General features: G+C 41.4%; 1 protein-coding gene across 6 annotated transcripts in view; it reads right to left on the bottom strand.

The window, feature by feature from the left end:
• ESRRG (estrogen related receptor gamma) overlaps window positions 1-12,484 on the bottom strand; it is a 380,477-nt gene that overhangs the window by 230,303 nt on the left and 137,690 nt on the right. For 2 of the 6 annotated variants that reach the window (XM_030500073.1, XM_030500068.1), the window contains one exon: window positions 2,624-2,682. The exons of 3 other annotated variants lie outside the window; for them this stretch is intronic. Coding sequence is in view for 1 of the 3 variants with exons in the window: in XM_030500070.1 (XP_030355930.1) it covers window positions 2,529-2,563 (35 nt within the window). In the remaining 2 variants the exon portion in view is untranslated. Of the gene's footprint in view, window positions 1-2,528; window positions 2,683-12,484 lie in introns of those variants that run through there. One more of the 6 variants, XM_030500070.1, reaches the window with a different exon arrangement.

Raw genomic sequence — 12,484 nt, 5'->3', positions numbered from 1 at the left:
AGTCAATGTACAGTTACTAAAAGAAATAGCTTTGAAAATTCTTCAAAATACCCTGTAAGTTATAACTGGGTATTAATGTATAAAATGGCTGAGGAATTTAAATGTTTGGAAAAGAAAACAATCTTTCCTAGAGTTTATGAAGTGGTAAATCTATTCCTTAGAATGATTAACTGTGAATTCTAATTTCAAACACGAGCGTCTACTGGCATATGCTCTCCACAGCTGACACTAAGATCATACAGTTTTATCAAATTAATATTCCAGAGCCCAATTCTGATATCAAATCCTCATTCCCCACTTCCCCCTTTATTAAGTGCCTTGGTTTCCACAAAAGTAATGTTACTTCCTACCCTGAAGTAAAATGTGGAATTGGGATTAAGCTCTGCTCATGATGCATCTTGGTCTACTGAATGACACAGATTTGTATGTACAGGATGAACATCATGACATTCCCATTAGAAACTGAAAAATAAAAGAAAACCCAAACCCAGGAAAATAAAAACATTCAAGGATAATACAATACTCATCCACTTAAAAATTTTCAGTGCCAAATGCAGATTAGAAAGACAGATGAAGTACAGCCAGGACAGCATAAAACATGCTTTTGGGTAAGAATGCCCCAAATAATGCCCATTTTAGAACAGTCATAAAACAAGGCTATGACCAAAAGAAAAAGTAATTCAGTTTTGAGCACAGTGCAAATAAGTAACAAGATCTAATTATTTAGAAAGCCCCTCAAGATTCCATGGCTTTGGTAGAAATGAATTAAAGGGTGAAATGAAGAAACAGAAGAAAAATTTAGACAAGATGAACTGAGAAAGTGAAAGAGACAAAAGCGGTAAAAAGAAACAGATTTAGGGTAAGTACTGGTCTATTCTAGTAACAGAGTCATCAACAGGATATCTGTATGCATTAACACCTAATTTGAGCATCCTGAATTCTGATCCTTTCCAGAGATGGCAACTACATATTTAAAAGAAAATACTGAAATTGCTCATTACCAGAAATAGATTTGCATGAGAAGGGTGCAGAATAAAGATCCCCATTTCACTTACAAATATTTAAGATTATAAAATCAAGTATCAAAGTCCTAACTCACAGGCTAACACTTCTCGCCCGTTGGCAACGGCATCGTTGCCCCTGGGACACAGGAAATAACACATACAGAGGCTACAGGAAAAAGGCAGTTTGAGTGAGGCCAGCAAAAACTGCACAAGGGCTTAGGAGATAAGCATGAGAACCTGTAATTCTGCTTGGTATTCAAAAACAAAGATAGAGAAACATGCAATGGGAAACACCATCAACAGTGAAAAGCCTGACTTTGCTTATGCCTCTGAGCACTGACAACACAGGTTAGGGGCAAATAGCTCAACCCAGTCGGAAACTTGGGACTGTTCAGCAGAAGTGGAAGAATCTGCTCACATGGAGCAACTTCTAAAGCTGTGGTCACCCTCAACTTTCCCATTTCTCATTATCTTTCCTCCTTTCAGCAAAACTTGCTGGTACACATGGTCAGCTACTTTGCTTATTCTTAAGTATGTGAATGTAAAATGACCAAAGCAACACGAGTTTACTATGGCACAGAAGCTACTTGAGAGAGTAATCTAACATGATGGATGTTGGGCACAAGAGACGACGGCTGATGTTCTGCAGTCAGCACATTTTGAACTGTTTGCTGGTTTTAGGTGTTAAATTATTTACTAAATACTAAGTTTAGACATGTTTTGGTTTGGTTTTGTTTGCTTGGTTTTCGTGTTTTGGTTTGGGTTTTGTTTGCTTGGTTTTCGTGTTTTGGTTTGGGTTTTGTTTGCTTGGTTTTAAGTGTTTTGTTTTGGAGGTTTTCTTGGGAGGAAAGAAGGGTGTGAGTAGATGGTGTTAAATTTCATATAAGCAAATCACCAAAGTATTAGAAAAACAGCAGCTAATTTACCTGCTGCTTTAGAGAACAGCTCAGGGATTAAAATTACTGTTTTCCCATCCTTCCAGCTCTATGCTAAACATCAGGTTGTCAGAATTGTCCTCATCCCCTGAATGCTACATGTGAAAACTCTAATTTTTGCATTCTAAAACTTTAAGCACAGTGGCTCACATAGCTAAGAGCCACATTAGTGTTCTTCAAGACCATACTGGACTATGAGATCACCCTTTGTCTTGAAGGTTAGAGTTGCTTTTCCCCAAGACAGCAGCTTGTCAACTTCTAGGACCTTCAGCCACACTAATGTCTCTCTCATCTATAACACGTTTCTCTGTTGTAAATTACTGAATATTTACAGCAGCCTAAAGAATTTATTTAGCACAACTAAAACACTGTCCCTGATCACCCTGGACTCTCGGAAGGTTCAAGAGCAGGACCACAATGGGAAAGGTTGGCTTAAAGATCAAGCGCAAGCTATCACTATGCCTGAAGCAATGCAAACATCCCCTCCCATTGCTGGCTGCGATCTCCCGCCACCCCCAGCAGCTCCTGCGTGCTCGTTCCACCAGACAAACTGCAGAGGAGAGGGAGTGAACCCCCTTTGTGGACTCACCATCCTTTTCTAGCCACATTCACTACGCATTGCATTAGAAAATCGTAACGGTGTTAAAATATTTTGGCAGGATTTGTTATGGCCAGATCACTCACTTCCTTTGGGACACACAAAGCCTCCTCTGGCAATGAAACAGCCCAAATGTCAGCAAATCCTATAGAACAGAAAACGGTCTTGTCAATGTAAAGCCTAAATGAATCTCCAATTAAAACAAAACTGTATAACATAAAAATACACACACAGAGAAAAGAAACAGCCTGGGAATGTTCACTTTTCATTAATTTCTCTTTATTCCCCACCCTCTAGAAACTTTTCAACAGCATTACAATGCATTCATCAGAAGGCGCTCGCTCCAAGTGTTACCAATTCACGGACGGATTAGAGGGCACATTAATAACATAGTTAATATGAAGTGTTTAGAGCCTTTATGTCGGTGACAAATACGACTCAGCCAAATTTCCTGACCATTGAGGCCACGGAGGAACAATTTGGTAGATTTCATCAACAGTTCTAATTATGTTCCTGTCAAGTTGAGAACAAAGTAATCCATAACTGGGGGGCTGCTCGGAGACAGTGCCACGCGAGAGTAATTTATGCCCAGGGCCCTCGCTGTAGTTAGTGTGCACAACGCTTGACTAACAAGTGGGTTCAAAAAAAGGAATTTATTAGGGAAAACGCAACCCTCCAGCTCTGAGCTCATTAGGTACAGGCTTAGAAGGAGTTATGAGGCAAAATCTTCTTGTTTATACAAGCAGATGAAGTCTACACTGGCCTCAGCGGGTTTTAAAACGTGGGATTTCAGCCCAAAGCATGGCACAGGCTTCTGCCAGAGCTGGGTGAGCCCATTGCCGAGGCCAGGGTATGACCCGGTGCTTTTAAAATACATTTCAGTCCTTGGGACACTGGCACTGGCAGAGGCTGAGTGGTACCGATGCCCTTTTGCAATCCTATAAATACCAAGCTAATGAAAGATGCAAATGGATTATTAGTAAACTGTCACAATACATGACGCATTTCTTACCACTGAGAAAGGGAAGGATGGGGGGAGGTAAACGGGGGAGAAGCTGCCACGTAATTTTGAGTCATTTTCCACTGTGATCTATGTTGGGATGCAACACAGATCCTATAGATGTTGCAACTATCCTTTCAGACAGGATCATTTTATATATGACACTCACCGTATTTCATGAAAAGGTAGGAATGTTTCCCTAGTGCTAGGAGAAGCACAAAGCCTGGTAGCGGTCGTTCAGGACCAGCTACTTGCATAAGTGGTAAAATGTAAAGAGAAAGTAAAACAAAGTATTTCAAATGGAATTAAGAACAGTATCTGTAAACACAGGCAAAAAAAAAAAAATTAGCAAAAATTAGATTTGTGTGATAACTACAAAACACTTTATGGGTTTTAAAGCATAGATATCTGAAAGGTAACTGTGGGCATACGCTGCTGTCAGCAGTTTTAGACTTTTACTTAACAAGACAAAAAACACAGAACAAAGTCATTTTACAACCCTTTCTTTGATAGTGAAGAAACCAGCTTATAAAGAGTTACCAGCTAAGCAAAGCAGCAGCCTGCATTAGTGGACTGAATATCAGCTCAGATAAGGGAATGCTCAGAGAAATCACTTCAGAGCCTGACTTGCCCTGTGGCCCTGGCAAGGTCTCCTTCTTTGCCTATGTTCCCCACCAGTAGAATGGGTGCAAGTGTATGAAGGCAAGGATGTTGTCCCCATGTTACATGCCTTGCTAATGGATTTTTGGCTGTACGAAAGTGTCTCTGGAATCACTAAACTATTGGTTTTACTTTACCTTTTAAGTATTAGTTGAACACTGGCACAGAGTGAATGCAGAGTGCAGTTGTGGAGCACTACATCAAATCCCTGAGCTCCTCCTTCCACACTCCACCAAGGTATCTTATTCATATCTGCTGGGACCTGTAAATTCTCTGCTGCCAAGTTTAGGGAACTTGAAGCAGCTACTGAGTGGGACAGTATGAGTATCACACAACTGAAGCTTCACGGAATTAGGATTACTTGCACCCTTGCATCCAAGGATAAAAACAATACACTTTACAAGCATGGATGTCTTAAGCTTCCAAGGCGGCAAAGAGAAAAGGGAAGGAGACAGTCCCACTCTGCAGATGTGAAAAGAGAAAACTCTCTGATAAATCAGAGAGATGGTACCTTGGAAGCCAAGCAATGCCTGGACATTATAATTCCCAGACTCGTGGTTCAGTCACAAGACACGCTTCCTTTCCTGGTGAAATGTCATGCTGCTGCATGCTTCTGTTACAGAACACATCTTAACCAAGTGTAGCAAAAGCATGATGATCCCATTAAGTATCTAACATCTAATACCTTGTGAAAACTAATTTAGTGCTTTATCAAATCTCTAGTTTGTATGTAGAGCATAAACTGGCTACATTTGCTAATAGGGCAGATTGACCCATCCCATATATTATCAAACCACATCAAAGTCTGCTGGAGGACACAGTCTTAGCTACTTATTATCCCTTGCATTAACTCTCTCACGAGCTACTCGACCAATACATTTTCCTGTAATACATCTGTCATGATTTTGCAGGGAAATCAGCAATTCCGAACAGTGCAGCAGTTAGATAACAGGACTAAACCCATCATGGTCGCCTGGCTTTCCAGTCTACTGTTAATTGGCACAGACGGAAACCCTTAGAGCTAGATTTGCACAACAGCACGCCACTGCTGGGCCCCAGAGATTCAGCCTCTTAGTTAGATTTGTATTTTTAGAGCTTTAGTCATTCACATGATTTCTTCACAATTTATTACATACAAGAGAGATAAAGTTGGATGCCAACACCTTCAGAGTTACAAGATTATTTTTTTTTCTTTTAGCAAAAAAGGGCATCTTATGCAAGAGAACATGTGGCTCGGTAATCAGGAAAAAAGTGCTAGAAAATTGCTAATAATAATGTTAGCAATATTAGATCAAATGAGAACATCTTCCTTCGCTTGGATGCTATGCAACTGTATTCCCACATGTGTTATATTTAGGGTCTTGAGACTGTATAATGAATTATATATATATATATATCTGGGAACTTGCATATATGGCTAATAGAGGGCTGAGGTTTGTTTGGTTTGATGTTTTGTTTTTAAATCACAGTTGCTACTATTTTCTGCTTGACAGTGTTTGTCTATGGACTTGGAAACCCTGAGCCACTATACATGGGTCTCTTACTGACCTTTTCTGACCATTTGACTACCTATCATCACCGTAACCCAGAAGATAGTTCTGAAACAAAGAACCACAACCAACACACCAGCCACAACATTAGTTTCAAAAAGAAACCAAATCCACTCAGTGGAAAGAAAAGTTGCCTCCCTCACTTTGCATATGTGATTGTATATAGTTCTGAAATACAATTATGTTCTCGTATAGCCCTAGTCATTCATATTTAATTCTACAGCTTCATTTGCTTTCTTTTTGTACAGTTTCTCAAGCACTGCCATCTTCTTCTCCCTTATAAATTTTGCCCTTCCATATTTTCAAGCACAACTATAAACAAGTAAAAGGCATTTTGGGGGCGTGTGTTTTAATCCACAGAATATTAAAACCTGCTCACAGCCCAGCGGTTGTTTAGCATCACCAACTCAGGCAGGCCAACAGAGTCTTCTACTGGGCAAAACTTCCAACAAGTAAAGTTCTAGTATGGGGGGATAAATTAGCTTAAAAAACCCCCAACAACAACAACAAGTGGGCGAGTTAACACACCATAATTCTACATTACTGAATTGAACTGCAAGTCTTTGGAGCTTTATCCCCCCCTCCCCTTCCTTTCCCTGTGCATTTTTCTTGTTCTGTTTTTATGTTGAAATCACAGGAACTACGCAGCCTAGCAAGGCTGTAATCACTCAGCAGGAACCTGGCACAAGCACAATGCAACCACCGGCCAGGCAGCAGGAAAATGAAGGAAATCTCTCTCTCCCTCCCCCCTAGGTTTCTTAAAAGGGGCTCGGCGTGAATGAATCTTCCCGGTAGCCACCAACATTTCTTATTCCTTCCGAGCAATCATCAATTTCAGCATCAAGTGGTTTAGTGGCTCTACAACTGGTAGTGGCAGCAGACTAAGCCCAGCATGCAAACGTTTTGGCTAATTTAAAACCCTTGTGCTGCCGAATCAAACATGACAAGACAACAGTTAAAAGAGAGGCTATTATCCCAAATGAGAGTCGGCGTATGGCTGAAATTGGCTTGAGTGGCAGAGACAAAAGAGGTGGAAGAAGCAGAGACAACCAGGCACGATAATACCAGACACAGCACACGCTTTCTCTCCCATTCCCAGTGCATTCACACATATTGCTACCTGGAGGAAAAAAAAAGGCAACATTTCTGAACTTCATGGCCAGGCAGATAAAACACATTTAAGAAGATTCAAAATAAGTTAGCACCTGGTAAAGCATTTGCCCCATGGGCATGGAGAAACTTAACTTACAAGAGAGATCACCCTTTCACTAGAAACCCTAACACTCTGAATTCTAAACCTGTCATTCAGGTTTAGAATTCATGTCTTGTTGCCCAAAGTTCATTACCATGAGCTGAGGATTGGAAGCACTGATTTAGAATAGAATAACCTTAAAATAAGAATAATCTGTGGTGTGGCTACTCGTGAGTAGCTGCTACACACACAGAGCTCACCAAGCACCTTCAAGGAGCTGCTGGGGAGGGAAAGTGGAGGCCAAAGGAATTAATTTTGCAAGGCATTTGGGAGACCACAAGCAGACTGATGATGTTCAGAGCCATGAACCCTGGCGATGGCTTGCAGCTCACAGAATGATGACCTGTGGGATCACAGGAGAGCAAGAAGTTGTCTTTTGCAAGATTAACAATTTAAAAGTGCTGAAATTAATTTTGTTTAATAGCTGTGGGTGCAGACTCCTTACAAAGTAGGTTGCAAGGTCAGCAAGCCTCCTAAAGCCTTTTAAAACACAGCTTTTTATAGGGACAGTAGATTTAGGGTGGCTTAGGGCTTAAAGATCTAAAAAGCAAAAGAAGTGTAAGAGGTCATTTCCTACCACTTCCAAATCTTGGGTGAAGACAATGTTTCACTCCTTATTCTGTAACATACACTTAGTGGTACATTCAAAGCTACTTGAGGCAGTATGGGTATCTTGGGGTAGCCAAGGTGAAAAAAGACATCAAAATCAAACACGAGGACCAGATTAACTGATAGATAGCAGGCTCAGAGTCACACTGGAATGTGCCTACCTGTGTTGCAAAGAGACAGGGAGGAAAGAAAAAATAAATAAATAAAACAAAACATAGGAGAATGAGAAACCGGGAGGGGAAAGACAAGGGCAGGGAGAGTGCTCACACCCTTGTCATCATTCAGAAGCAGTCCACCTATGATTCACATTTACCTTCTTATATGAGACCATTACACTCTAAATTACTGTACTGTACAGAGTGTTTCAAGGAACAGCTGGGCTCAACACTGAAACCTAAATCAACCATTTAAAAGACACTTGCTCAGCTTCACAGCCCAGTACGTGTGAGCTATCACTCACAAAATCGCAAAATATGCTGATTAGTGTTCCCTTATAGGTCGCATTTGTCCTACATATTTAGCAACAGCATCTAACTAATTGCACGGTGAAGTTCGTAGTGAGTGCAAGTTTGGGAAACAGAAACAGGGCATTTGTTTTGCACCACCATGTAGGATGGTCTGAATTTGCTGAATTAATCAACACTGCCTTGAAAAGTATTTGCATTTTGTGTGGTTGGGCCTTTGTGAAAGCTGGACTAGTGAATTCAAAGAGGAATCCAATCCCAAAAAGTATGCATTCCAGTGCAAAAAACATTCACTATTTATGTAGTCTGGTCTTGCAAAAATATCTTCCCAGGAAACCAAGAAGTCCAGGTGAGGATGTGATCATAATGAATATAGCGCATAGGTTTGTTTCATCCTGCCTACTTTAAATCCTTCCCCCCTCCCAATATGAAGGAAACACAGGGTTTACTTTTCAGATTAAAACCAAGAGTAAAACGTCAAGCAGAGGACATGCAAGCTGTCGATACACAGCCTGCCCTGGGATAGGTACACATTACCCAACAGGGAAACCCGGCCACGCTGGCAAGAAGCAGCACTTTGCAGGCAGCCTGGAGGAGGGAAGTGTTGTCCTGCGTAATGGAACTTAGTCGCTATGATCCTGAAGACGGAGGGGGCCATTTCCCTGGCAATGAAGTAACTGACAGTCATTAGAGAGGATGGAATTAATTCTGCTGCGAGCCTGGCGCTGACAGTGGCCGAAGCGAACGCGCTAGCAATTTTTCTCTGCCCCTTCCACAGGGAGTTAGAACAAAGAAAGGAGCCTCTGGGAAATACTTAAGACACCACAAGAAAATCATTTTAGATGCATATTAATACTGCCACCGAATATGGTGCGCTTTCAGGCTGACATGAGCTGCTGTATATGGTGTTTGTTCCCCCTTCCCCCCTTTTTTTTTTCTCAAAGTTGAATTCATAACCCCACACAGCACTTAGAAAAGCCCAGTTCACAGTTCAGCAAGGCACTGCTTAAAAGGCAAGCCTGATACAGGTCCTTAGGGCACCTCATCCATCCTGCACTTGGATGGCATTCTCCACCAAGGGACCCCATTAGGAAGGAAGGGCAAACTGAAATCCTAACCCAAAGCAACCTGAAACAGCACCGGCATACTGGTGTAGCAGCGATGGATGAGACTCCATTTGTCTTCAAAGCATGGGAAGCCAATATATCTGCTTCGTTGCAAACTCAACTTTACTTTCCAACCTTGTAGTGTACTTAAAACACTACTTTCCAACCTTGTAGTGTGCTTAAAACAGAAAGCTGATAGAAAGATCAGCTTTCTATCCAGGGATAAGGCAGCAGAGAAGCATCACCCAAGACTCCAAGTAAACAGATTGGAAGTAATGCACTTCCAATGCAACTCCATACAGCAAAACACCCTGAGATAACACTCTCTGTGTTTAAAATCAATTGCCCAAGAATGCATTGCCACAACCTAGAAAAGGTTTCCTTTTCCCTCCATACAGTGGAATAACTCAGAAGCCTCTTACGCTAGTACAAAGCTTGCTCAAAAATACTGTTGCTGTAGGAATGCTATCAATCCCAGACATATCACAGATCCTACTCTCCCTACAGAAGGTTAGGCCCTTCCACGCAGGAAGAAGCAATATGTTTGTTCTGTGGCCAAAGTAATTTTAGATTTACTTATTTTGTTTCTTATTTATTGTTTTAATTTATTATTAGCTTTGTATTGGTGTTGAACGAGCTGAGTTGTGAGACTAGTACTTATCCGGAAGTCTCTGAGCTAAACTTAGGTCTGGCAGAAGTAGATACAGCTTCTCTCCAGGAAAGGTGATTCTGTTTATACCAGGTCTGAACATGGCCAAACAAGCTTTCTTTAACACTGCTTGCTAAAAAATACTTAAGCTAAAGTAGGTGTAATTCCCTCATGGATAAAGAAAAGTCTTTGAACTTTTCTTCGCATGTTAGTATAGCAAGTATGTAACATCACAGCACAAATTCACATTCTTCATCCATGGGGGAAGTTTCAAGGAGAACACAGAGATTCGAATATTGCAACATGAAACATGCCTGGTAGAAAAGCATTATATTTTTGCAAGCTGGTCACCTGCTTATAGGAATCTCTAGCCAGGGCTCTTACTTGCAGTTCAGTGGTATCTATTGTTCCAGATGAGATCCTCCTGAGAGGCCAGGAGCTGTACAAGTGCAGAGAAGACCACCATGACCAATACATACTGCAGTTCAAAGAGACCAGCCAGAGAACTGCTAGGAATTGAATGCACATATTTCTTGTGCTCCAGCCAGGAGCCTAAACCTAAAGGTCATCCTGTCCTAGTGTTGCACCATATCACCTCTAGCGCCAATTAGGCTGACCAGAACTGTATATATCTACCTGCCTATTCAATTCATATCAGGAAGAAAGGAGAAAGAAAAAAAGGAAGGGGGGTGGGGGGTGAAAAGCAGCAAGGTCAGGCACTTATGTATGAGCCACATACCTTGTACGAGTAACAGCAACCTCACACAGACCCAAACCCCCACCCCAACATCAGAAACTCTGCCTCCTCCTACTCAGTGAGCAATTAATTGTTAATGTCAGCTCACTCCAAATGCCAGGCCAGTTCTCTTCCTATTGGCCTTCGAGATCACAAAAGCATCTCCCACCAAAAGCTTTCATACACATCTGTGTTTGTTGTGTCTGTAAATCCAGCAAGAAGGCTAACCAAGGTATTCTGTTAATCTACAGAACCCCATTAGTGTGACTGAAGATTAGGCCAGCTATGCTCTCTGCTATACTGAGAGAACTCATCCTAAGCAACTACAAAACCTGTATGGATGGGATGTCTAACAAGCTGTGCCAAACCTATTTAAATCCCCTGCCTCAAAGTTTTGACCTTTTTTTCCCCCCATACGGCAGACTCTGAATTGGTCTTGGCCAGCAGGAGAGCGGGAAAAATGCAAGAACCACCCTCTTCAGTCCTCTATTCTCCTTGGGATCGAGCATTTCTCATTAAACAAAGCTGCTACCTCAAAAGCTTGTTTTTCCTCAACCTCTAACGTTCTAAAGACCTCTCAAAAAAGGTCTCCACAGCCTAGAAGACAGCAGTGAAACATCAAGTCCAACCACCCCACACCATTGCTGTGCCTCGGCAGTTCTTCCTGCCCACAGTACAGCAGTATTTGAGTGACTTGCAAAGGAGGGGGGAGAGTTGGAAAATTAAAACTGAGGTCTTGAGAGAAAACAAAAGAAGGAAGACCTTCAGTCAGCCTCAGCTGCAAAATTATTTATATGGGCTTCTGCCACCGTGCGATAGAGATGAAAAGAGCTTCTTTTTCTTTGGAACACCAAAAATGTCAGATTCTGCCAGTGATTGTCGATATGTGTGTAGATAGATAGATAGTGGGTACTAACTTGACTGAAATCATTGCCATACCCAGAATTACTAAGCAGCAGCTCCAGGAGAAATATCAAGCCTTGGTCATGAAACCTAATGTTATTCTCTTTACCCCACCAACTTCACCCCTAGCAACTATGAGGCCAAGAGACACCATGTCATAGAATGGTTTTCCCAAAGCCATGGTAAGACTCGAATCTGATGCTGTTTGCAATGCTGAGAAAACTGGGAAACTTACTGTTTTCATTAGGGGAAAAAGAATAAAGAAAGAAGTCTTGCAGTCACCTTTGAACTTCTGGCTGCACCACTGGGACAAACACATTCAGTATCAGGAAGAGAAGCATTAGAAGGGCTTTTATATGCAGCACAAGAAAAAAAAAAGAGAAAGAGGAAAAAAGTATTATGACATGTCCTGTTCTTATTCTGATAATAACTTAAAAAAATAATAAAGCATCCTTCTGTCAGAAAGGATGTCCCCTATTTTCAACAGGATTTTAGGTCTAGTCCATGTAAAGGATTTCCAAACCAGCTGTTACTGTAGCACCAAGACACAGTAAGAATATTGAACAAATTAATCAAAGCACCCTGATTCATGGGGGAAAAATAAAAGAAAATAAAATCAAGAAAACCCAAAGCTGAGAAGAGAACAGGGCAGTAAACACTGAATTAATTTTTTTGTCTCTTTTCCCTCAGGCACATAGTGCAGTCATCAGGGAAAAGTCCAAAGGAACTGAGGAAATTCATTACCAATAGAGCAATGCATGGTCAGGGGGAAGTTTGGGGTTTTGTTTTTCTACCTTTCCCTTTCATACAGGGATGAAGCATGAAGAGACTTTTGGGACCTGACCATGTTACAGAGCGGGAACGACGTGCCTCCAACCCCGCTCCACAAACCATTCCATCAGCACAAGTCTCCGTCAGGTCGGAGACGGACTAACTTCTCCAAGGTATTAAATTAAAAGATGTTGAATTAAGTTAAACGCCCCACATTGAATTGACATTTCCCTTTTTTAATGCAAGC

This window comes from Strigops habroptila, chromosome 10 (assembly GCF_004027225.2).
Source record: "Strigops habroptila isolate Jane chromosome 10, bStrHab1.2.pri, whole genome shotgun sequence".
Taxonomy (NCBI): Eukaryota; Metazoa; Chordata; class Aves; order Psittaciformes; family Psittacidae; genus Strigops; species Strigops habroptila.
The sequence above is the reverse complement of the archived record's forward strand: the minus strand, read 5'-3'. Positions and strand labels throughout refer to the sequence as shown.